Source organism: Oryx dammah, unplaced genomic scaffold, assembly GCF_014754425.2.
Source record: "Oryx dammah isolate SB20612 unplaced genomic scaffold, SCBI_Odam_1.1 HiC_scaffold_10, whole genome shotgun sequence".
NCBI lineage: Eukaryota > Metazoa > Chordata > Mammalia > Artiodactyla > Bovidae > Oryx > Oryx dammah.
In genome coordinates, this window is record NW_024070194.1 from 65,555,648 (window position 1) to 65,581,996 (window position 26,349).

Sequence of the window (26,349 nt, forward strand, 5' to 3'; positions counted from 1 at the left end):
GCAAAGAATCCGCCTGCAATGAGGAGATGCACCACTGATTTGATCCCTGGGTTGATAAGATCCCCTGGAGGAGGGCATGGCAACCCACTTCAGTATTCTTGCCTAGAGTAACCCATGGACAGAGGGGCCTGGCTGGCTACAGTCCATAGGGGTGCAGAGTTCAACATGACTAAATTGACTAAGCACACATGGGTAGATATATAACTAGAAAGGTGCTTTAGGAACTGATTTACCACACTCATCATTACATTTCGGTAGGAAGTACCATATCTAAACCAGAACAGCTACATAAATGAGCTACTTTTTAAACACCTTTAACTTAATAACCTCAATTTCTTTTCTCTATGCTATTCTCCATGATTGAAAATCCATAGTACCAGCAAATGGATATACAAGCGAAGTGATTGGCAGAAAAAGTCTTACTCATCATTACCTAAGTTTACAGCTTATTATAAAACCTTAATGAACAGTTGCCAAAACGAAGTCTTAGATGTGAAATAAATACCCACGTCCTTTCCCAAGTATGCATAACTGATTGAACGTGGAAAGGCTATAAAAGAGCAAACAGTAGAGGAAGCAGTAGATATTAAACAGTAGACATAAAAGCAGTAGATATAAAATTTTCCTTGTTTGAATAAGTTAGAAAAATTGTTAGCCTCTTACACTTTAGTATTCTAGAAAAAGTTCAAGATGTAAAGTAAGAGTTTTTGGGATTGACTGACTCCTGGCTTCGCTCGTGTTGTCCTTTAGTCATTAAGTGGTGTCCGACTCTTCTGCGACCCCATGGACTGTAGCCTGTTAGGCTCCTCTGTCCATGGGATTTCCCAGGCAGGAATACTGGAGTTAGTTGTTATTCCCTTCTCTAGGGGATCTTCCCCACCCAGGGATGGAATCCATGTCTCCTGTACTGGCAGGCTGATTATTTACGACCGAGCCACCTGGGAAGCTTTCACTACAGAGTCCTGTACTCACTGGCTACTTGTTCTTGGACAAATCCTTTAATACGTTTCAATTTCCTCATTGGTTAACAGTCTACAGAGTTTCTGGAATATGTTATACGCTTGGCAAGTATTTTCACTCAGTAAGCCGCAGTTTTTATTACCTAGACGGTAACATAACAGCAACAACCTCAACGTTTACTAAATATCAGTTCTGTTCAGTCGCTCAGTCGTGTCCGACTCTTTGCGACCCCATGGACTGCAGCACGCCAGGCCTCCCTGTCCATCACCAACTCCAGGAGTTTGCTCTGGCTCATGTCCATCCAGTCGGTGATGCCATCCAACCATCTCACCCTCTGCCATCCCCTTCTCCTCCCGCCTTCAATTAGTAAATATCAGGAGCAAGCAATGAGACCCCAGTTCTCCGCATCAAGTCCAGTCCCACCGGGATTCCTCCGAAAAACACCACAGGGGGTTGATTCCCTTCGGATGGAAGCGGATGTGGTGTTTCTGGAAGGAGCATAGGATGGCGGGATTTCCGGACCAATGGCTCCAGCGTCTACCGGACGGAGAAGCCGAACCGGAACCTGTGGGAGGAACTCCCGCCACGGGGAGGGAAGTGTCCGGAAGCGCCGGGAGAGGGGACCACATTTCCCACAAGCCCGTGGGGTGGGCGGGGGGACGGCGAGGGGCGGGCATCGGGGACCTTAACGGACAGGCCTTACCCCCGCAGAATCAAGGTAAAGCCTGGCACTGCGGCTCCAGGGGAAGAGTAGATTTGGACTAGTCACCCTCCTAACCCATCCCGAACTGACAGGGGGACCTTGGCGACTTTGGGGTTTCCGGGCCGCAGGACTCCACCCCCCAGAACCCAAAGCAGCTCCTCCACTGTGGGCCTGGGGGCGCTTCCTAGGTGCCTGACGATGCGGTTCGATGCGCTAGGAAGGCGAAGGCCCGGGGTCCATCCTTTTCTAGGGCTGTCGCGCCTGTACTGGGTCATCGTTCGTCCCTGACCCACGCCCTGTCTTCCGGTAGCGCGGGCTGGAGCGGTACCGTGCCCGGCTCCTTGGGGCTCGAAGTCGGGGGGATGATGCCAGGGAAGGTGTTCTTCCTTCCCCCGCCCCGACTAAGTAGCGGGCGACCTTCCCTCTCCTTTGGTTGTTGCTCGGACGTCCTTGTGTCGGGGCGGCTAAAGCTGTCGAAGGCCTGTGAGCCAAGCACTGCTAAGCACCTCCACCCAACATCCCTAAATCCTTTCCTCTACCGGTGTTAGGAAGATTGCCATCGGGAGAGGCGAAGTGACTTGCCCCTAGGTCGGCCACAGAACTTTAAATGGCAGAACTTAAGGTTCGCACCAAGGCTCTCTGGATCTAAAGCATTTTGCTTAAACCCCATCACCTTTCTCCAAACCTTAACCTAAGACGCTGGGGACCACAGTCATTTTTTTTTTTTTGTCCCGCAGCGCACCGCCCCCCCCCCCAACCCCCCACTCCGCGCGCTGCACCCCCGTGGCGGTCGCGCTGGCAAGGACACTTCGCTCCGGCCTGTTCAAACAGCGATCCCAGGGCCCTCCGGGGATCCACTTTCCCTGCTCTCCTTTTCTGCCTTCTCCGGGCCAACTCCTCTGGGGAGGGACAGACAGCGCGCATCCCCGCCGCAGCCGCCGGGCTGGTGGGTGGAGTTTGCTGCGCGGCGGCAGCAGAGAGTGGGTCCCCTCCACCCGCAAAGCTCTGGGGCGGGGCTGCCTGGAGGACGCGGACGGACAGACGGACCTCGCCGGGATGGGGGGTGTGGCTGCCCCGCCAGGGTCCTGTGGGTGGGACGGCTGCACCGCGACCACCGGTGCCCTGGGCCCCTCCGCCTTATGCTAGAGATGCTCTTCCTCTCGGTGAGTTATTTTTCCGTCCGAGTGGCCCGGCCTCCCCAGCGTAGGTCACGCCCCGGGGAGGAGGAAGGAGCCGGGCCATCTCGGACGGTGTGGCCTGGAAAGGGCAGGGCCACGGGGAGCTGACCAGCTGCGCTTTGGAGTCCTCCTCCCTTCGGGAATGTTGATCCGCGGCTGCGCTCCATGTTTCAGTTTCATGCAGGCTCCTGGGAAAGCTGGTGCTGCTGCTGCTGCCTGATTCCAGGCGACAGACCTTGGGACCGGGGCCGGCGCTGGCGGCTGGAGATGGCGGACACGAGATCCGTGCACGAAACCCGGTTTGAGGCTGCTGTGAAGGTGATAAAGAGTTTGCCGAAAAATGGTACGTGCACTTGGGCCCCGCTGAAGAAGCCTCCTGCAGAGGCCCGAGGCCCCAGTTTTCTGAATCTCACCTCCTTGAACCTTCTTTCTGCTTCTGGTCTTGCTTATTTAACCTACTTATTTTCTTCCTTGATTTCTGCATGCAGTTGAAGGGAGGTGTCGGATGTGAATTAACTGCCGGCTGATCTTTCTAGCCTGAAACAGATATAGTATCCATATCTTAAGTAGTTTGTATTGTTGAAAAATCTCGTCACTTAATGACTTCGGATTTGGGTATGGTAAAATAAAATCTAGGATAGAGATGCCTGGGGTCGCATACTCAGAAAGTCTACTTTCTGAAAACTTTTCATATGAAAGAAAAGAACCACTGTATTCGCATGTAAAACGATTTCTCTTATTTAAAAAGTGGGTAAATACTGCTTTAAAAAAAAAAACTGTTTCGTTGTACTAGTGTTCTCTCTTTTCCACTCATTTGGAGTCTTGCCACTTAGGTGAAAAGTCATTGGAGTTGTTCTTTGATATTTGGCTTGTCATTTTTCTGATCTTTGTCAAGATTTTTCTCTGTGTGGTTTGATTATGACCTGTCTTGGTATGGTTTTCTTCATGTTTATGCTGTTCAGGATTTTGCAGAGCTTTTTGAACTTGTAATTTTATGTCTTTGACAAATGTTGGAAAGTTTAAGGCCGTTATTCAGATATTCTTTTTTCCTGTGGAAAGGCTTGAAGAGGGGGACTTTGACTTTTCACTTATCTTTCTGCATTATATGAATTATCTTTCACAGTAAACTTATATGTTTAAAATGATGCTTTTAAGTGCTATCATTGTGCCAGAGTGTAAAACTAACTGAATACAACACTAATATATTACTACAGTATTTAATGTCATGGTCCCTATTTTCATGATCATCGGGGTAAGCAATCCATTGGGCCAAGTTCAGTAAATCATTGGGCTAAGTTCAGTACTATTAACAAACATTCATTAAGTGCAGATAAAAAAGGTTTTGAAAACAACTGTACATAAAATAACTTTGCTTTCGTAATCTTCTAACATCAAATTGGAGGACACATGAGGAATTGAAAGAGAAGAGTGAATGAACAAAATGTAAAGAAATAACATAGGAACTTAGGTTTTTTTTTTTTTTTTTTAGGTATTGATTTTTAAAACCTCTGATTGAGAGAGTTTATAGGAAGGCATGATGCTAAGAGTTTTGTTTAAATGGTACCTTCATCTTTATTTCTAAAACACGTGTTTTTACACTTCTTGAGAATTGATAGGATAGACTTGGTGATAGTTTGCTATCTTTTCTAGGATCATGTATTGCTTATTAGGAAATCCACGTAAGTATAAATACAGTTTGTATTATGTAACATTTAAGAAGATATTGCAAAGTCAAGAACCTCTGCCAAAAGGCAACAGAGTTAGGCAATGTTCAGTACTGTACTATTATTCCCTGAAATGAAATTGATAGTAATTGAAGCAGAACTATTGTTATAATGAATCATTAATTTTTTTTCTAGTAAAACTTTTAAAATGTGTCATCTGTCCTGGATTATTTTGCAAATAAACTTATAGTTTTTTGTTTCTTGTTGCTTAATCTTTATTATGGTATAAAGTTACAAAGAATCCTGTAGCATCTTGTTTAGTATACTCTTGGCCTTTAGAAATTTGTTTTCCTATATAGTATTTTAAACACATATATATCAAATATATTATGCATGAGCACCTTGAGGACAAGATTATACTTTATCCAGTGTCTTATACATAAGATACAGTCAGTATATGTTATTAGTTTTTGTTGTAACCTAATGTATATGCTAGTCACCTTAACCAATAAACTTTTAAATCTCAGTTGACTAAAGATATTATGAGATGAAGCTTTTGATGTTTTAAATTTGGGTTTGTGTTAGTGAAATAGGTAACCATTTTAAACTATAGTTTCTCCATTTTTCCCCCTCTTCTATGTAAAAACTGTATCACCGAAACACTCTATCTAATGGATATTCTTAAATGAGCATGTAGTGTGTACTTAGTTATTATTGTAATTTTGGAATTAATTATGTATTCCTGGCCAAATCTGAACTATCCGGCCTCAGGTTGTCTGTGTTGTAATTTTCACAATGTGTATGAACTGTTAGCTTTTGATAACTACATGATATCAGATTATTATGCAATCTATGAAGTTTAAAAAATATTTTTACAGTTTTAATTTTTATTATAAATTTTGGAATAAAAGTAATATACACTAAATGTAACTTTTGAAAAAATAAAAATGAGCAAAAAAGAAACTAGAAGTAATCTATATGCCTATGATCTAGCTGTATCCTCTTTTAACATTTTGATGTGTTTCCTTCTACTCTGCTTTTTAACTATGTAAGTATTTATTTTGCAGAAATAGATTGTTCTGGTTATGCTGTTTTAAACTGCTGTTTTGTTCTCATTTCATAGTAGATCATGAAGCATTTTTCATGGTATTTTTTATATTTTTCTACAGTAAATTTTTAAATGATTTCTACTTGTCTTTATTTTCTGTATTTTAAATTTTATTACAAAATAACACATACTTTGTAACATAAAAGTAGTGCAAGTGAAAGTTGCCTCATTCCCCATTTCTAAGTCCCAGAGATATTCAGTGAGAATAATTTGATATGTATATATCTACATCACACATTCACAAATACAAGCTGGCTCTTACACACACATGTACAACTCATAAATTTGCATATATGTTTATTTTTTGAAGTTGGAATAAGACAATAAAATTGTCTACAACCTTTCCACTTATAATATGGCATGAATGTAATTCCATATTAGTACACAAAAAACAGCAAAATTTTTAAGGGCGGTAGTTATAAATAATCCTGTCATATGTGTATCGAAATTATTTAGTTTGTTATTATAAAACATTTATATTCTAGTTTTTCTCTGTTGTTAAATAGTATTGCAACTTATAGCATTAATTCAAACAGTTTGAAATTTTTAAATATAAAAACGTTTCCTGATATGCTAGAAACATGTATGAAGACTGATCCTTAAAAAACTGATGTGTCTAAAAACTATGGAGGTAGGAAATGAGATACGTATTTCATATTGGATTAATTCTTTTTCTACCACAGTACATGCTGGTTGGCTGTAGCCCAACTTTGTAATCCATTGAGAAATCGGAAATCAAAAGAAGTTGAATTTCTGGCTGTTGCAATTTGAGTTAGCAGAGTATATATTTCACTTTTTCATTTATTCTAGTCAGTGTGATTTGTCACAATTTTTGGATAAAAATACCTTATTACAGTTGCATGATACAGTTATTCTATATTTGAGAAGGCAATGGCAACCCACTCTAGTACTCTTGCCTGGAAAATCCAATGGACGGAGGAGCCTGGTGGGCTGTAGTCCATGGGGTGGCAAAGAGTTAGGCACGACTGAGAGACTTCACTTTCCTTTTCACTTTAATGCATTGGAGAAGGAAATGGCAACCCACTCCAGTGTTCTTGACTGGAGAATCCCAGGGACGGCGGAGCCTGGTGGGCTGCCGTCTATGGGGTTGCACAGAGTTGGACACGACTGAAGCGACTTAGCAGCAGCAGCAGTTGCATGATACGGTTATTCTATATTTTGGTTTTTTAAGTGACATTTACCAATTATTTTGGTCACACTTATAGCATATTTGTTCATTTATTCTTTTATTTATCAAACTGTTGGGCATTGTTATTAAAGTGTACAATCTCAGAGTTTTTTGATTTGGCCTATGCTGTGTGGCATGTGGGATCAAACCTGTGTCCCCTGAATTGCAAGGTGGATTCTAACTACTGGGTAGCCAGGGAATTTTATTTTTAAATCAAAGGAATAAAGAAACTGAGCCATAACTTTTGTTGCTGTAAAATAGGAATAGTTTGAACTATTAATGAAGTATTAAAAAATCACTATTTGTATAGCTTAGCTAATTTATTGCATTAAATGATCAATTGTATTCTCCAAGTGATCTTAATGTATGTTTTCAACAGGTTCATTCCAGCCAACAAATGAAATGATGCTCAAGTTCTATAGCTTCTATAAGCAGGCAACTGAAGGACCTTGTAAATTGTCAAAGCCTGGCTTCTGGGATCCTGTTGGAAGATATAAATGGTAATTTTATGAAGAAAGCTATGGAAGAATTTTTAAGTTTAATATAATTATCATCTGACTGTTATTTATGTGGTTATGTATTATTCTGTGCATAAAGTGTTCCAAGTATTGGTCCATTTTTATCCTCCATGTGCTCCAGCACAATTTCACACAAATAGGAAGGTCTTGGGGAAGAGAGAAAAACAATAAAACCACAAGAGGTGGGTATATCAAAGATAAAAAAGCATTTTCAGTTAGTCTTTTCCTTTATGGAATTTTTTTTTCTTTTTATTATGCCAAGAAGTTCTCGCAAACTGCATTTAAAAGAAACCAAACTCTCCTGCTTCTTTTACCTGGCAAGAAAAACACTGACTTTGGCTTGTCAGGTGACATGTTTTGCTTCAAGCCTTTAAGATAATAAGTAACTAGGAGCATGACTCAGGTTCTGGTTACTTTTTATCTCAACTATCACTCCTGTCCCACTGTACTTGAATAGAAATTTTATTTTTAATATATTTACCAGAATCACAAAATACCTCTGCCATGTTTCCAACTGACCAACATTTGATGCTCTTAAACAAAATATCGTGACCGTACATCATGTAAGTCAGGAACAGTGTGTGCTAACTGGCAGAGTAAGTCTTAAGAGCCATATGTTTCAATGGCCAAGTTCACCCTGCACTGGAAGTCCTTAAACTCCTTTGAGGATTTCTTAGTCCTGTACTTTCCTCTAAGATCTTTTTGAAAAGTCCTAAGATACTAGCTTAAAGGTAACAGTAATGGTTTTTAAACTGTTTGAAGAAAATTTATTTATTAATGATTTCCCTCAGAATTGACCTTTGGTGGAGTTTAACTGCTTCTGGAAAATATCTCTAAAAAGAGAGGTTTTCATTTTAGGGAAAAATTTCAAAGGCTCTTCTCATCATCTAAGACTTTAAATTTTTCTTGTCCCTCACATTTTCAGTGTTTTTAGAAGTAAGAAAACGTTTCCATTTTTCAAGTGTCTAAGTTAGACTCTTATTTAAATTAACCAAAACTTCTGTTCATTGGAAACATGACTGTGACAGTGCTTGTAAAATTTTCTAAAATGTTCATTTTTGTCAGTGTTCTTTATAATGATAAAGACTTTAAAGAGTTTTTAGCAAATAATCATGAACAGTGTATAGTATCTGTGGCCTGTAGTCTGTATAATGTGGTCTCTGTAATCTATGATATATATATATTTTTTATACTTATTAATAAAGTTTTAGATACTACTCAATTTGCCATTTTACTCAATGACATTTTTCTTCAAGTTTGGTGCATTTAAAGAGATCCTTTGGAAACATGTTAATGTTTATATTAATAGCTTTAAGTAAAGCCTATTTTAAATTAGTGACGCTATAGCAGTAACTGTAAATTGCATTCTAAGCAATTGAAATCAGGCGTCTTTCTGTTGTTATTTGGCTATCTTCATTTCTAGGGATGCGTGGAGTTCTTTGGGTGATATGACCAAAGAGGAAGCCATGATTGCTTATGTTGAAGAAATGAAAAAGGTAGGGAAAATAATTCATAATAGAAAATAAAAATTTCAGGGCCGCCTTAATTTTTATATCAGTCTAATTGCTTTGTTTTAAGAAACAAGGAGATTGTATTACATTAGAATATAGAATCTAGATTACTGACTTTATCAGGGCTTTATCTGTATCAAAGTTTATCTTAAGGTGCAGTTTTTTCTTGAAGGTAGATCACATCATGACATGGTATTTTCTTTTTTTCATCTTTCCTATCTTTCTCTATAGTTGACTTCTGCAGAAAGTATATGAATAGGAACCTTTTAAAATATTGATTTCCCTTTCTCAGGAGTCTGGGACTTACCTGGACTGTCTTTAAAACATTTCTGCTTTGAAACTTTTAATGAGAAATAGGTAATAAAACTGCCCAACAGTGTTCTAGTACAAGTGTTGACTCATAAATTGAGATGTTCCTATCAGTAGATTTCTCACTAACAAGCTTTTTTCTGTGAATGCAAAAATTCTTCAGAAGGAGAATAAGATAAGGATGCTTTTAGTTTGTCTGGTAACTAGTAAGGAGGGCATTCTTTATTAATTAGCTCTTCCAGAAGCAATTTGATGAAGAAATCATTTTTAATTGTCATTTTAAAGATGATCTTAATGCCTTTTTTATAAAGGACCATTTGTATGTTGTAATAGATCAGAAGTTGTGAAATCTAGATCTGCCTGAGAATGTAAAATAACCTTTGAACATAAAGAAAATCTGTAAAAAGGAATAGTTTTTGCCACGTGCTTCGACAGTATTAATCTCTTAGTAGTATTCTTTATTTGGTAGATTCAGACTGATTTGCTTTGGTCTAATCTCTTCTGTACTGCTCAGAGTTGTGCATTTTGTTACATTTTCACAGTTTTATTTGGTGGACTTTGTTTATCTGTTACAGAGGTCAGAGCTTAGTTCTTTTGGTTGTTAACTGTATCAGTAGCGCAACAAAGGAGCCTTTCTAAAGCAGAAAGAAAGATAATCTACAGCTTTGGTTTGATACCATTCATACCATTCTTTTCTTTTTTTCCTTAAATATTGTTATAATCTTTCCTCAGTCCCTCCATTTTAATTCTTTAGTGGTAATTTTAATTATGTTTTGTAGATTGATACAGAAAAGATATATATATATGTACATATATATATCCTTTATTTAAAAATGGAAAGAAAACCAGTAGTGGTATCATATTAAACATACTGTGCAGCAACTAGCTTTCTGCCTGTAAAAAAGAGTGTTAGATATTTTCCCAATCAGCACACATAGAACTAATCTTAGACTTTTTAATATCTGTAAAATATTCCATATATAGGTAGGAGGTGGGAGGGAGATTTAAGAGAAAGGGGACATATGTATATCTATGGCTGATTCATGTTGATGTATGGCAGAAACCAACAGAATATTGTAAAGCAATTATCCTCCAGTTAAAAATAAATTTTAAAAATTCCACATATAGAAATAATTTGTCAGTCACCAGCTTATGACTATTTGAATGCTTTTCGTTTAATTTACCTTGCCTTTTAACTCTGATGATTCTAAATTGGCCCATAGTTACGAAGGTGTCTGAAAGTGGTTACCATTTCTTGCCTTCCTTAAGTACCTTTTTAAATACCAAACACAAGAATTTTACTTTAGTTTCACAGTTTTTTATTTTATATTACATTAGTGCCTTTAGTGTTTAATGCACAATATATAGGTTATCATGTAAAATTTTACACGAAGATTATGTAGTTTTCAAAATGAGAACGCTTTTAAATCTTAGCCTGAAATTTTTCTAGGGTAGTATATACATTAATATGTAATTAACATAGATAGATACTTTGAGGAGTCTGTAAAGGAACTTATCAAAGTTTGTCAGTAAGTAAATTATAAATATATTATTTGGTCCTAGTGTGGATCACATTAATAGTTGGTTTTCACAAGATTTGTTTCATTTCATTACAGATTCTCGAAACTATGCCAATGACTGAAAAAGTTGAAGAATTGCTACATGTCATTGGTCCATTTTATGAAATTGTAGAAGACAAAAAAAGTGGCAGAAGTTCTGATTTAACCTCAGGTTGGGCTCTTTTACCTAGTTTTTCATTCAGCAATTGATATATTATGTGTGTATTAATATTTATATGTCTAATTTTGTTTTCACTTTCACATGCCAGTCCGACTGGAGAAAATCTCTAAATGCTTAGAAGGTAGGAATAAATGAAATCCATGTGAAACTTTTGTTCAAAATTTACATGTCAGAAGAATTCTGCACAATTTTATATAACTTAACGAGCTTTTCACTCAAGTTCTTTTTCTAAGCAGATACATTGCACCAAGTTCCAAAATATTATAAACCCTAATTTTTAACCCTGAGTTATTGAAATATGACAGATGGTTCATTTGTATACAGAATTGTAACAGAATTCATGGTTTTATTTTTATGATTCATACTTTATATTTTCTGTTTGCTTTATGAATTGTATTAGCAGTGCTATGGCTGAAATGACTTGCTAGCTAATTTTAAGTGATTATGTTTATAGTATGGTTTAACTTTAGTGTAGCTAGAGTTTTAGAGTGTTTAAAACAAGACGTCAGTGAATTCACCTCACTTGTCTTTTTTGTTTAGAATTCTGTTTTCATGTTCTCAGTAAAGAATTGAAAGGATTATCTTTATGTACTAGCAGGAGCTGAATATTCTGCAGATTTGCTGGTATTAACTGTCAACATTTGCTCTTCAAATTGTTTTAGAAAGAGTGAAATGAGCCAGTAAGAGTCATTTTAAATGACAGTCATATATGTTTTAAATAAAAATCAGCTTGGCCATCCTTACTTTCTCTTTCCCTGGCATCCCATTCCATCTTTTACTAATTGATGGAAACGATAATCTTCTGTCCTAAGTCCTGCAGATTGTGTCTGCCATCATAACTGACGGTGATTTCTACTGTGTATGACTCAGTACCACACCCTCTGTATCTGATTGGCTACTCGAGGAGTCAAACATTAACAAATTACATTCTTTATATTTCATACTTACTCAAGTCAGAAAAGACTATCAGTGTTTTCTTTCTCTGAAGTGTGTTGCTAGGATGCAGAAGGGAGTAATTCTGGACCTGCTTTGGCTGTGTCCAGCCTACAACCAGAGGCAAATGTTGAAAAAACTAATGAAGTTTCAGATAATGATGTCTCAGGTCCATAATCCCCTAGCTATAATTACAAATTTCAAAAGGCTTGATAAAGCTTTTTTGGTAACCCGTTTGGCAGAAAAACGTGTCCTAATATGTATAGGAGGAGCAAACCTTGATCTGAAATGACATGAGGCTATTTTAAGTTTTTATTCTAATTTTGCCTATTACTATGTTTTGCTGTAAAAATATTATTTAAAAAAATTTTTTAGTGAGAGCTACCTTTAGACTCTATTGAAGGTATTGTATAATATACATTATATACAGTATATGACTGTTGCAAAGTTAGAAAACTGGATTTCAAATCATATCTAGATCCAAGGATTATGAGGGATGTGGACCTATACCATAATTTATTTAACCTGTGCCACTCTAAAGGAATTTAGATTGTTTCCTCTTCTGATCATCAAAGCCTGCTGCTGAAAGTAACCATGTACAAATGTCATTTTACATAGGTAGAACTATATAAGTAATAAATTATATTAGAAATATAATTGCTAAATCACAAATTATGAGTGTTTGATGGATGTTTCCACTTTTGTAAGATATTGCCAAATTGCAAGACAGTTGGTAATCTTTGAATTTGTTATTTTTTTTTTTTAAACAAAGAATCTTATTAAGAAGTAGTTCTTTTTGTTCTTATTAAAAGTAGGCCAAGTAGAACAGATTATCTATGTCACATGGGCTTTTTCAGAACGTACGTAGTAAGTTTGGAAATCAGGAAGTAAGAGCTTTCCAACTTCATTCTTTTTTCAAAATTGTTTTGCCAGTTCTTGATTCCTTGCATTTCCCTATGCATTTAAGAATTGGCTTGTCAATTTTTATAAAAATGCCTAGCTGAGATTTTGTTAGAGATTATAATGAATTACAGATCGTTTTGGGGAGTATTGTCAGCTCAACAATATTACCTTCCAATCCATTTCTTTAGCTCTTCTTTAATTTCTTTCAACAATGTACCATCATTTGTAGTGTATAGTTCTAATACCATCTTTTGTCAAATGTGTGGCTAGTTATTTTATTCTTTTTGCAGCTATTGTAAATTGACTCTTCTAATTTCATTTTTGGATTGTTTATTGGTAGTTTGTAGAAATACATTGATTTTTGTGTATTGATCTTGTATCTTACAACCTTACTGAACCATTTATTATTTCTAATAGGCTTTTTGGTAGATTACTTAGCATTTTCTGTGTATGAGGGCATGTCATTTGCAAACAGAGGTCATTTTACTTCTTCCTTTCCAATCTGGATGCCTTTTATTTGTTTTTCTTGCCTGATAGCCCCAGGTAGAACTTACAGTACGTCCTTGTCTTGTTCCTTGTTTTAGGAACAAAGCATTCAGTCTTTTAACATAAAGTATGATTCTAGTTGTAAGTTTTCATAAATCCCCTTTATCAGATTGAGAATTTTCTCTTATATTCTCAATTTCTTCAGTATTATGTTGTTGAGTGTTGGGTTTTGTCAAGTGCCTTTTCTGCATCCATTGTGATAATCATATGGGTTTTGTCCTTTAGTCGGCTACTATGGGAGCAGGCAATGGCACCCCGCTCCAGTATTCTTGCCTGGCAAATCCCATGGACAGAGGAGCCTGGTAGGCTGCAGTCCATGGGGTCGCTAGGAGTTGGATACAACTGAGCGACTTCACTTTCCCTTTTAACTTTCATGCATTGGAGAAGGAAATGGCAACCCACTCCATTGTTCTTGCCTGGAGAATCCCAGGGAAGGGGGAGCCTGGTGGGCTGCCATCTCTGGGGTCGCACAGAGTCGGACACAACTGAAGTGACTTAGCAGCAGCAGCAGCAGCATGGTGTACTATGTTGATTTTTGGACGTTGAGTAGCTCTTATTAATAATTCTTCATGCTTTCTGCACCTCTTATCACAGAGGTGATACGGGGCTGCTTTTGTTGCTGTCTGGTGTTTTGCTAACAAACATCCATTTGATGAGAGGGGTTAGGTGGTTCCCTGTTGCTTTCTTTGTTGAAGGTACCTGTGAGTGGTGGGTGTTTCTGTATTTTACTTATTGTCAGTTTTTATTTATTTATTTTTTCTGGTTGTCAGGGGAAGAGTAAGGGAGATTCAAAAGCTGTGCTATAACCATGATTCTCTGAGAGGGAACAGAGGTCAGTGTTGACTATAGAGCTGAAGTTTTACTTTTTATTGCTACTGATTAGAGAGATTTAAATAAGGCTATAAGCCTGACTGTTAAAGATGAATGGAGATTTAATAGGTTATTTGAGATGCATGGAAGCATCCAGAAGGGACCTGTATAATTGAAAATAAAGCCCAGATGTTTGTGGAGGAAGACCACTGTTTTTGGCCAAGAGCCACTTAGGATGCCTTCATTATCTCAGAGTTATGGAAATATAATCCCCAGTGTCTCAGAATGTGGTCCAGTAACCATCAGCATTGGCATCACATAACGAAGATCATGGCATCTGGTCCCATCACTTCATGGGAAATAGATGGGGAAACAGTGGAAACAATGTCAGACTTTATTTTTGGGGCCCCAGAATCACTGCAGATGGTGACTGCAGCCATGAAATTAAAAGACGCTTACTCCTTGGAAGAAAAGTTATGACCAACCTAGATAGCATATTGAAAAGCAGAGACATTACTTTGCTGACTAAGGTCCGTCTAGTCAAGGTTTTTCCTGTGGTCACTTATGAATGTGAGAGTTGGACTGTGAAGAAAGCTGAGCACCGAAGAATTGATGCTTTTGAACTGTGGTGTTGGAGAAGACTCTTGAGAGTCCCTTGGACTGCAAGGAGATCCAACCAGTCCATTCTGAAGGAGATCAACCCTAGGATTTCTTTGGAAGGAATGATGCTAAAGCTGAAACTCCAGTACTTTGGCCACTTCATGCGAAGAGTTGACTCATTGGAAAGACTCTGATTCTGGGAGGGATTAGGAGCAGGAGGAGAAGGGGACGACAGAGGATGAGATGGCGGGATGGCGTCACTGACTCGATGGACATGAGTCTGAGTGAACCCCGGGAGTTGGTGATGGACTGGGAGGCCTGGCATGCTGCGAAGAGTCGGACACGACTGAGCGACTGAACTGAGGAGCTTTATGGAAATCTAGAATCTTAGATTACCGCAGATTTACCGATTCAGAACCTGCATTGTAACTAGATCTCAGGTGATAATGTTTGAGAACCTTTGATATATTTACTCTCAAGGTATGACTTTGGGTAATAGGACAATTTGTCTCTTTTAAGTGATTGATCGCATTAACTAATGCTTTTTCTTTTTTTAAACTCATGCTTAAAAAAAAAGATAGCTTTCCATTTACTGTGTAAAGACATAGTAATGTAATTTGTGCACCTGAAGCCCTAAAGGTAATAAAAGGATAAAAAAAAAACTTTTTAATGCAGTCTAACCATAATATTCATGAGTGCTTTTAGGCCCAAAGGTGTTTATGTTTTCAGCATGCTAATGTATGTAACAACTGTCTCTTCATTTATTGTGTATAAAGATCATTCATCTCTTACCTTTACATTTTGATCAGTGTTAAAATAATTTATCCTCTGCCTTGTTTAGAAAGAATTTAAGATAGTGTTACCATTTTGTTGTGAACAGATAACTGGAGGAATTAATGTAATGTACATATATTTATAGTTGAAAAAAATAATACTGTTAATTATATATTAACATTCTAACTTTTTCTCCAAGATTATTTTATTAGTTATTTGTGAATTACACAAGGTATTATTTGTAAATTGCAACATGATTGTGTGCTACAGCATAAAGTTGAAATGGTCATTTTGTATTTTAGATCTTGGTAATGTTCTAGCTTCTACTCCAAATGCCAAAACTGTTAATGGTAAAGCTGAAAGCAGTGATAGTGGAGCTGAATCTGAGGAAGAAGACGCCCAAGAAGACACGAAAAGACCAGAACCACGTGATAGCGGTAATCTTTGGGCGATGGGCTGATCACTTTACATTAACTAAGATGAAAGGCTATGGAGAGGTGTGGACTAATTTGGCGTTGTGTGTGATCAGGGCACGTGGAGGGCCTGGACTCTTGACCTCTAACCAGGTTTGTTGTGGACCAAGAGGCTCCAGAAAAAGTTCACAACAAGTTCAGGGACAGCCAGCCTTAAGCATAGGTGGGCTGATGTTAATTGAAGGCTAAGAAGGATAGGTCACTCCTGTAAATGTAGTGCCTGAAATGCTGCATTAGCAATGTATTCCATTTATAAATATGCATATTGTTACTAAGGAGAGGAGACAAGTTAAACCCTCAATATCTTGTCGAGAATAGCATGGGTGCAGAGAATAGGATACAGCCAGAGATTCTGATGCACAGGGAATGTTGGAATCATGGGGTATTGCACTGGGGGGGCCTTGTGAGGAAGAGTACCAGTGATTCTTCGGGAGATTGTTTTAGAAGGGGGGGTGGGAAGACACTAAAACAAACCATACAGCTGAGTTTTGCCTTCACTTTCCAATAAAGTCTGACAAGTAATACCTTCTTTGAAGGCTCTTTTTATTGGCTATGTAGACCTCTTAGTTTGACCAAGTCTCAAAGCAATTTGCCTATGCCTGAGAGAATGAAAGAACCTTGAGAGAGTAACTCTTGAAAGGGATTTGAGGAGATTCACATGCAACCAAAGCAGTTTTGAAACCAACACAGTTTGGGTGAGCTCTCAGCATGTAATTAACCCATTTTCAAGGAGCACTCTGTCTCCTTGATTCAAGTAAGAAGCCCTTCAAAAGGATTATCTTAGGCTAGAGGAATGACTACCCAGTATTAGAACATAGTGTACAGAAGTTTTCCTACAGTGAACTTTTATGAATCTCTCCCTTTTTACATGACAGATAAGAAAATGATGAAGAAATCTGCAGACCATAAGAATTTGGAAATCATTGTCACTAATGGCTATGATAAAGACAGCTTTGTGCAGGGTGTACAGAACAGCATTCATGCCAGTCCTTCCCTGAATGGCCGATACACTGAGGAAGTAAAATCTGTAGATGAAAACTTGGAGCAAACTGGAAAAACTGTTGTCTGCGTTCACCAAGGTACTGTCCCTGTCAAAATTTGTTTCTCTGGGTTCTTGCCTGTGAATAAAATACTCTTTTAGTAATTTTAAGATATTTAGGAGCAGCTAAGAACTTTAAAAAACCTCTTATGAGTAACATCTTAGGGTTTTCAGTAAGATAACCCTTACTATTATAAGGGTTATCTCTTTGAAAGACTGAATTAGGGCTGGGGCTTATATTTTTCTTGAGACATTTTTTATTGTGTTTTTATATGGCATTTTAAACTAAAATCTTGGAAATTTTTGCTTTTATTACTGATGTTTGTTTTAACTCATACTCTAATTATATGACACTTTTGTTCTCAAGTCAGCAAGGTAAGTTACAGTCTTTTCATAAGTTAGGGCTCTAGGGATGAGCATATAGTATGTATATAGTGAATCATTGACATTGCTGCAATTCACTCAAGAAACCAAGAAATACCATTTCTTAATATAACAACCAAACATGAATGGTTGCATCCCAGATTTAGGGCCCTAGCAGGTAGTCAGTTTTTTTTCTTATGTGTTATTAGGTTTTTATAAGCTTGATCTGGACAGTGTCTTTGTAAAATTCGATGATAAAATACTTTGTAATCTTTTTACATAAAATTAGATTGAATTTAAATTTTTTGTAAGTTAAAATAAATCAACTTTCATATTTCTATCCTAATATGAAAATAATATAGAGCCAATAAGTTTTGAAAATAAAATAAATGCATTGTTCTTCAATTAGAGAATAACTATTCTACCTGGACATTTGTTTATATTTAGATGTAAACAATGATCGTATTGAAGATATTTCAGGAATTCAGCATTTGACAAGTGATTCAGACAGTGAAGTTTACTGTGATTCTATGGAGCAATTTGGGCAAGAAGAGGTAAAAATAACATTTTTTTAATTGGTAAGTTTTCAAAGTGATATATTCAAATTCCATGCATAACTTCTGCTAATAACAGATGTGTATGCTTTTCACCACTTTGAAAACATACCTGTAAAATGTTTAAACATTTGTATTTTGTTTTTTTGTGAGTTTAAAAATATGTAAACTTTCTGACTATTCAAAATATTTAAATATTATAATTTATAAATATTCTGAGAGAAGTGGGATGGGAGGCAGAAGGTGAATTCCTTATGCTAGTCTTTATGTCTGAGACATTAACAGTCAAGAAGATTGAATAACTTAAATAAATCTGTTCTTCACGTTGACGTATTAGACTGAAATTTTGAGTGGAAATACTTTTTAAAATTTCAGTTAAGATTTAGTATTGAAAGTGAACTTTGGAAAAAACCATTAAAGTACCTGAATTTTATTTTTCTTTTTTGACAACTTTTCCTGGTAACAGCTAAGGTGGTTTTGACAGTTGTATTTATGCTTGTTGTTTATATATCCCACCCCCCAGTCTTTCCCCACCCGTATTCTAACACAGTTCCTTTTAAATTTCTTTTCACTTTATTTAATTTTTAATTTCATTAATTCATTATTTTTAACTTTATTGAGGTATAATTGATTTACAATGTTTTTACAGTGCTTTGAACACATTAACTATAGGTATTTAAATGTTTCTTGGATGAATGACTCATGAGAACAATTCATTGCCAAGTATCTCAGTTCTTTGCTCATAGATGAATCATCTCCATCCCATTTCTTCCCTTCAGATGGGAGGCAGAAAATGAGTTGACATTTTCTAGAAAAATAATATTTTCTATGATAACATTAAAAAAACCACTTTATAAAGTGTAATTCTTCACTTGTCATAAGAACTTGGTGATGTATAACTGTTTTCCATTTGTAGTCTTTAGACGGCTTTATATCAAACAATGGACCATTTTCCTGTTACTTGGATGGTAATCCCAGTCAACCATTGGAAAGTTCGGGTTTTCCTGAAGATGTTCAAGTACTTCCTGGGAACAGCAGCCCTGGGAACATGCAGGTAGCAGCAGTTGAAGGCAAAGGTGAAGTCAAGCGTGGGGGAGAGGACGGCGGGAGTAACAGTGGCGCCCCGCACCGCGAGAAACGGGCTGCAGAAAGTGAGGAATTCTCTAACATTAGGAGAGGGAGAGGTAGGTGGCACTTGTTTTTTGTTCTCACTGCCTTTATAAAGGAATTAATGAAATGGGGAGGTTCTCAGTAGGAGAGGCACCAGGACTGTCCCTTGGCAAAGGGAGTATTGAGGGTTATCCTCAGAACATCTGACCGTTGTCCTCTATGTCTGGTTCTCTCCTTTGACTCTGCAGGGCACAGCACTGTATTCTTTGACGATATGGGGGAGAACATGTCTATTTCCACATGTTTTATACACTTCTTTAAAGTAGCCAAATGTGTGTCCTGTCACCTCTTTTTTTATTTTTGTCTTTTGGCTGTGCCATGCAGCATACAGGATCGCCTGCCCCCTGCAGTGGAAGCATGGAGTCTTAACCCTTGGACTGCCAGAGAATTCCCTTATAATAATGTTGAAAACTTACACATTATATAAGCGAACATGTAAAACTTGTGATATCCCATTTCTGCAAGGGTAAGGTAACATGGTAGTGCCTTTTACGCACTGCAATATAAAACTGTTTCGGACTTCCCTGGCAGTTCAGTGGTTAGGACTCTGCATTCCCAGTGTAAGGGGGCATGGGTTTGATCCCTGATTGGGAAACTAGGATTCCCAATGCAGCTCAGCCAAAAAAAAAAAAACAACCAAACGAAAGTTTCAGTCTTTCTGAAAAATAACTTGGCAACATTTATTAAAAACCACAACAGGGTTGTTATCCTTTCACCCAGAAATTCTTCTTTGAATTTGTCTGACCTAAAGAAATCAACAGAAATTTGGACAAGAATTTATATACAAAAATATTCATTGCAATGTTATTTGTAATCACAAAAATTTGGAGTCATCCAAACTATCCAAAAGTGGAGAACAATTGAGTAAATTACTTCTTCGTCTTACTAATGAATTCATGTAGCCATTTCAGTGTTACTGGGACTGGAATAAAATTTTATTATTTAAAATAAAATTTGTTATGAACACACAAATATTCATAATATTTTTTAAAAAGTAGTATATAAAATTACATATAAGGGGTAATGCCAATTCTATAAATACATGTGTAGGGAAAAAATGGATGGATAGATAACCATGTGTTAATAGTAGTGAGATTTCCATATGTCTGTAAGTATGATGGAATTTATAAGAAAAATCACTTAAAAACCTTTGGGAGGCTTACAATGACCAAATAAGAAAACATGGCTATTTGGTATAGGTCTCAGTACTCTAAGAGAAACAGTTTTCATATTTTTCAATCTTGTTACTATATTAGTAAATAATTCTTAAGAACGTACCCAAATATGTGTATTATTTATATATTATATACATTGAGTTGTGTATCAGTTTATTAGGTACATTATAAAACCTTAGCAAAAAAACAGTAAGTGTAAGTGGAAGTTTCCACCTATGTCAACTTCTTTGATTTTAGTAGTTTATTTTGTGTACTTTATTATTGCTGCCACTCCATTTTGGAAATTTAGATCTCAAAGAAACAGAGGAAAAATGACAAAACAAAACCCAAACCCCACCATTTCTACTTTTATAAAAATGATTGTTGTTGTTGTTTAGATGCTAAGTCATGTCCCTCTTCTGCAACCCCATGGACTGAACCCCTCTGGCCATGGAATTTCCCAGGCAAGAATACTGGAGTGGGTTGCTGTTTCCTGCTCTAGGGGATCCTCTCGACCCAGGGGTCAAACCTGTGTCTCTTGCATTGGCAGGTGGATTCTTTACCACTGAGCCAAAAAGTAATTTATTTTGGTCTCTTAAAATAGGGCACAGGATGCAGCATTTGAGCGAAGGAAGCAAGGGTCGGCAAGTGGGAAGTGGAGGTGATGGGGAACGCTGGGGTTCGGACAGAGGCTCAAGAGGCAGCCTGAACGAGCAGATCGCGCTTGTGCTCATGCGCCTGCAGGAGGACATGCAGAACGTCCTCCAGAGACTCCACAAACTGGAGGTGCTGGCGGCATCACAGGTGGGCTTCTGCATTTGTCTTGTCTTGTCTGCTGTTGATCTTGCCAAACAATGTGCAGCTGGAATCTGCATTAATCTGATTTAAATGGACCACACAAATGATACCCAAACCTTATTTTAGCAGTTAAGTAAGAATCTATTTTTAGGGAACAGGGATCAGATGATGTTTTTTCAAGAGGTGTATTCAAACACACACAGGAAAATATTCAAACACACTGATTTGAATGGTTTTGCTAAGAAGGAGATTCTGGAAGCATAAAATGGTACACAGTAACAATTTACAGAATGGTTTTTCAATGTTGAATGTGTGATTTTTTTGGTACTGTGTGTTTAATATCTCTTTCCTGTTGGACTATTAAACACCATGATTGTAGGAACTATTTTATTTACTACTGCATAAGTGTGGAGCCTCATTCCAAGTAGGGGGCACAGTAATTATTTGCTGTTAGATTAAAAAAGAAATCTGATTTACACACATCAGTGGAGATTAATGATTTTTAAAAGGATCTACTTTTGAAAATATTATTTCAGAAAAGACTGTGCCAAAAGTCAAATACCACTTAAAGTAATAGGAAATTTTCAGTCTCTAAGATTAGTAGTACCATGTTGGAAGTATGAAGAAGAATAGGAGAATAAGAATTATCGAATAGTACAGTTTTAGGCATTAACAGAGACTGTAGCTAATGTTCTAGAGTCCATCATTGAAGTGTCATTGTTTTATAGTAAGCATGGTTCTCTATCTTGACCTCTTTTTAAAATGCTCTAGGGGCAATACACTAACTTCCCATTTTTTAATGTAAATTATTTTTAAGATGAAAACTTCTGAGCAGAGAGAAAGGAAAAATTATAATTTGACCTCCACTATGGTTTGCTGTAGCTGATCATGAATTTCCAAAACAAATATTTGGATGTGGTTCACTTAATCTTTACATGTTTACATTCTTAACGATCACGGCTGCAGTTCTCCTTGAATGTTTGTAAGTTGGTAGTTTATATGGAATTTAAGGAATTAAGAAATGTTGAGTAGGTAATTTAAAAAGAATGTAAAAGAAGTAATGGCTCATTAATTTGAGGTTTTATTTTGATAATTTTATATTTGAACTACTATAAAACATAAAATGCCAAAGATAACTCTTTGGCTGGCAACTTTAGGGACTTTTAATTTGGTCACTGTGAGTTTCAGGATAATCATAATTAGCAGAAAAATTGAGAATAAACTAATATTTCAGGCTTCTTTTAAAAGACAGGAAATAGGGAAAAAGTACTGTATTTTTTCTTTCTGTCAAAGCTAAATCACTGTTTGTATTTATAGGCAAAATCATCAGCATTACAGACCAGTAATCAGCCCACTTCACCGGTAAGAAATTCTTTTCTTAAATCTAAGCGCCAGGGTTTCAAACAGGTTACAATAAATATAGATTATATGATACTCTTAAAGTTTTCAAAATAATATTTACCATTTTGAACTTTGAGGTTTAAAATATATTTGTTTTAAAACAGAAAGAGAATCATAGACTTGGAGAACAAACTTCTGGTCACCGTGGGGGAAGGGTGGGGGGAAGGGAGAGTTTGAGATGGACATGTACACACCGCTATGTTTAAAATGGATAACCAACAAGGACCTACTATATAGCACAGGGAACTCTGCTCAAAGTTATGTAGCAGTCTGGATGGGAGGGGAGTTTGGGGGAGAATGGATACATGTATATGTATGGCTGAATTTGTTTGCTCTTTACCTGAAACTATCACAACATTGTTTGTTGACTGGCTACACTACTATACAAAGTAGATTTAAAAAATTATATATCTATTTTTGTCTTGTAAGTCTGAAGTATTTCTGAAAGTCTAGTTACTGAATTATGCTCTAAAATTATCTCCCTCCCTCTAGGAGGAATGAAATCTTTTATTAGTTGTTATATTTTAAAGATTATGAACTAGATGTGTTTTTAAGTTTATACATGTAACAGATTGGTGACCAGCTTATTTTATTTTCTCAGAGACCATCTTGGTGGCCCTTCGAGATGTCTCCTGGTGCATTAACCTTCGCTATCATATGGCCTTTTATTGCCCAGTGGTTGGTGCATTTATATTACCAAAGAAGGAGAAGGTAATATGATAGTTTTATAATTCTAAAGTGAAAAAAGTGAAAGTGTTAGTAAGTCACTCAGTCATGTTCAGCTCTTTGTGTCCCCATTGACTGTAGCCTACCAGGCTCCTCTGTCCATGGAACTCTCCAGGCAAGAATACTGGAGTGGGTTGCCATTTCCTCCTCCAGGGGATCTTTGTGCCCCCAGGGATCAAGCCTGGGGCTCCTGCATTGCAGGTGGATTCTTCACTGTCTGAGCCACCAGGGAAGCCTGTTTATATTACCAGTTTACATACTGGTATATAATTCTAAGCAGTATGTATTCTAAGCGGTATGCAAACTCTTCTACAGCAGACAGAGCTTTCAGCAGTAGTCAGGGAGATAGGTCCATCTTACAGATAGATCGTCATACTGAACATCCTGTACTGATCTGAGACTGTGACTACCTTGGTAACGATATCTGGTGGGTTGCTAGACACTTGTTAGATTATACATTTTTTCACTTGAGAGCATCTAAAGAATTTGTACACTTTTGATTCATGCAACAAGAAAATGATTGATCATAGGCATAAGTTTTATGGAGAAATAATGTTCTTAATGTCTGATGTTTATTTTGGGCCCTTTGCTAATATTAAAGGACAACAGATGAAAAATAATGCCTGCATTCATTTTCCGTACCTTAGAAATATAGACACTGGCACTTTAGAAAATGTTCACCCTGGTGGTTGACTTTCTCCAGAAGTAGTAGGGCTTATTCTAATTTGAGAACCAGAATTCCAGATTGGATGCCAGGAAGTAATTCAGATAAGATGGAAAATAATAGAATCATTGTCAAGTACTCTGAGGTTGTCTAGATGAGGAGTAATGTGAGGCCAAAACTATTGGGTTCAAGAAAATCTTTAGAGCAATTTTTTGAGACACTACATAAACTGAATTACTTTCCCTAGATGGGCAGATGGACAAATGTTGGTCATTCTTGGCCTCACTGATTATGTTTTTGTTGTTTTGTCACCATTTCCCATTAGGTCAGAACCAATGGGGAAAAGAGAGGGGGTGTTTGGTGGTAAGATCTTAAGTGTTCTCTTACATATGTGCAGTAGAAACACATTTTTTTTTAAAAACCTACAAATTTAAATAATTGTGTGTTTGTTGTATCTCTACCAAAGAACTGACATTTCTAATTACTGCACATGATAACAAAAGCAAAAGCCAAATATTTACCCTTCTCTTACATCACAGGGTTAAACGGCTTACTACTCTTAAGTGCTCTAGGGAGAGTACTTCATAGTAGAGAAACTGAAAATGCACGTGACCTCAGTTTAGTCTTCTTTGTTCTCTGCTTATGTTATGATAGTTTGATTTATGTTTATAAATGAACTCAGTAAGTTTTCTGGTACATTAATGTTCTTGGAATATACTTGCTGACTTACAGAAACTGAGGTGGGATTTCAGAAGCCTAAGCTGCTTTCTCAGTGTCATTTACCCCCTTTCTAAGCCATCTGTGTATGTGTTATTTCAGCTGTTAAGATACAGACCGTAATTTAAATCCTTTCTTTTTCCACACAATTTATGTTTCTACTATGATGGTTGGGTTCTATATAGTGTTTTAAATCCTAACGTCCCTGATAGCAGGAGGAAAAAAGAGCCAAACTGTTTTTCAGTAGGTAGTTATGCTAAATTTAAGCAGCTGGGAACAGTGGTGCTAATGGAAAGTGTGTATATATTTTGCAGTGCATTTAAGAATTCTTTTTCATGTTTTCCTTTGTTGAAAGTTGGGTACTGGAGAATAAAGAAATGGCACAGGACAAAAGAAAGTAAAGCTTATTACTTCAGTGTTATTTCACACTTAAGGTTGAAGCAGCTTGTCACTTTATTAAAAACTGAAAAAACAAACTGTACTTTGCTTAGTCTCTGAAAATTGCAGTTCTTCTAAAATGATTATTATTTTTTAATGTTCCTCACTAGTGAAAGTATATAACAGTCCTCCTAAGTATGCCTTCTACTTGTTGACAGATGTCTCTGAATGGGAAAACTTTTCTCTGTTTTTAATTTTGTTTTATTATTATTGAATCTGTATCCAGTTTTCAATGTATCCTGGGTGTTTAGTCCTTCCAAGTTGTAAATTATTTAGTGCTGTGCAATTGCATTTTGATGAGATAGTGTTTTTATGTATTGTTTGCTTACATGTGTAACAAACCAACCGGGGTTGGAGGTGGAGCCATGTTTGATTCGGAAGTAAAGTTTTGGCTTTGAGGGGCTCTCAGTTCAGTTCAATTCAGTTCAGTCGCTCAATTGTGTCTGACTCTTTGTGACCCCATGAACCGCAGCACGCCAGGCCTCCCTGTCCATCACCAACTCCCGGAGTCCACCTAAACCCATGTCTGTTGAGTCGGTGATGCCATCCAACCATCTCATCCTCTGTCGTCCCCTTCTCCTGCCCTCAATCTTTCCCAGCATCAGGGTCTTTTCAAATGAGTCAACTCTTTGCATGAGGTGGCCAAAATATTAGAATTTCAGCTTCAACATCAGTCCTACCAATGAATACCCAGGAATGATCTCCTTTAGGATGGACTAGTTGGATCTCCTTGCAGTCCAAGGGATTCTCAAGAGTCTTCTCCAACACCACAGTTCAAAAGTATCAATTCTTCAGTGCTCAGCTTTCTTTATAGCCCAACTCTCACATCCATACATGACCACTGGAAAAACCATAGCCTTGACTAGACAGACCTTTGTTGACAGAGTAATGTCTCTGCTTTTTAATATGCTGTCTGAGGGCTTTAGGCATGTTTTAATCTGGCAGTTTTCATTCCAATCCTAAAAAAAGGCAATGTCAAAGAGTGTTCAGACTACCACACAATTGCACTCATCTCACACACTCAAAATTCTCCAAGCTAAGCTTCAATAGTACATGAACCATGAACTTCCAGATGTTCAAGCAGGATTTAGAAAAGACAGAGGAACCAGAGATCAAATTGCCAACATCCATTGGATCACTGAAAAAACAAGAGAGATCCAGGAAAACATCTGCTTTATTGACTACACCAAAGCCTTTGATTGTGTGGATCACAACAAACTGTGGATAATTTTTAAAGAGATGGGAATACCAGACCACCTGACCTGCCTCCTGAGAAATCTGTATGCAGGTCAAGAAGCAACAATTAGAACTGGACATAAAACAACAGACTGGTTCCAAATTGGGAAAGGAGTACCTCAAGGCTGTATATTGTCACCATGCTTATTTAACTTACATGCAGAGTACAT

At 37.3% G+C, this 26,349-nt stretch overlaps 1 protein-coding gene across 4 annotated transcripts in view; it reads left to right on the forward strand.

Moving 5' to 3' along the window:
• Window positions 1-1,611: 1,611 nt before the first annotated feature.
• The window catches only part of ACBD5 (acyl-CoA binding domain containing 5), a 33,330-nt gene continuing 8,592 nt past the window's right edge, over window positions 1,612-26,349 (forward strand). The window contains exons 1-13 of one of the 4 annotated variants that reach the window (XM_040248449.1): window positions 1,612-1,678; window positions 3,016-3,184; window positions 7,182-7,302; window positions 8,744-8,816; window positions 10,757-10,871; window positions 10,969-11,001; window positions 15,749-15,883; window positions 16,795-16,998; window positions 17,769-17,875; window positions 18,792-19,059; window positions 20,804-21,003; window positions 22,315-22,359; window positions 23,000-23,109. In XM_040248449.1, the coding sequence (XP_040104383.1) occupies window positions 3,109-3,184; window positions 7,182-7,302; window positions 8,744-8,816; window positions 10,757-10,871; window positions 10,969-11,001; window positions 15,749-15,883; window positions 16,795-16,998; window positions 17,769-17,875; window positions 18,792-19,059; window positions 20,804-21,003; window positions 22,315-22,359; window positions 23,000-23,109 (1,487 nt within the window). In that variant the 5' untranslated portion in view covers window positions 1,612-1,678; window positions 3,016-3,108. Of the gene's footprint in view, window positions 1,679-2,609; window positions 2,827-3,015; window positions 3,185-7,181; window positions 7,303-8,743; window positions 8,817-10,756; window positions 10,872-10,968; window positions 11,002-15,748; window positions 15,884-16,794; window positions 16,999-17,768; window positions 17,876-18,791; window positions 19,060-20,803; window positions 21,004-22,314; window positions 22,360-22,999; window positions 23,110-26,349 lie in introns of those variants that run through there. The other 3 variants (XM_040248445.1, XM_040248448.1, XM_040248447.1) reach the window with 3 other exon arrangements.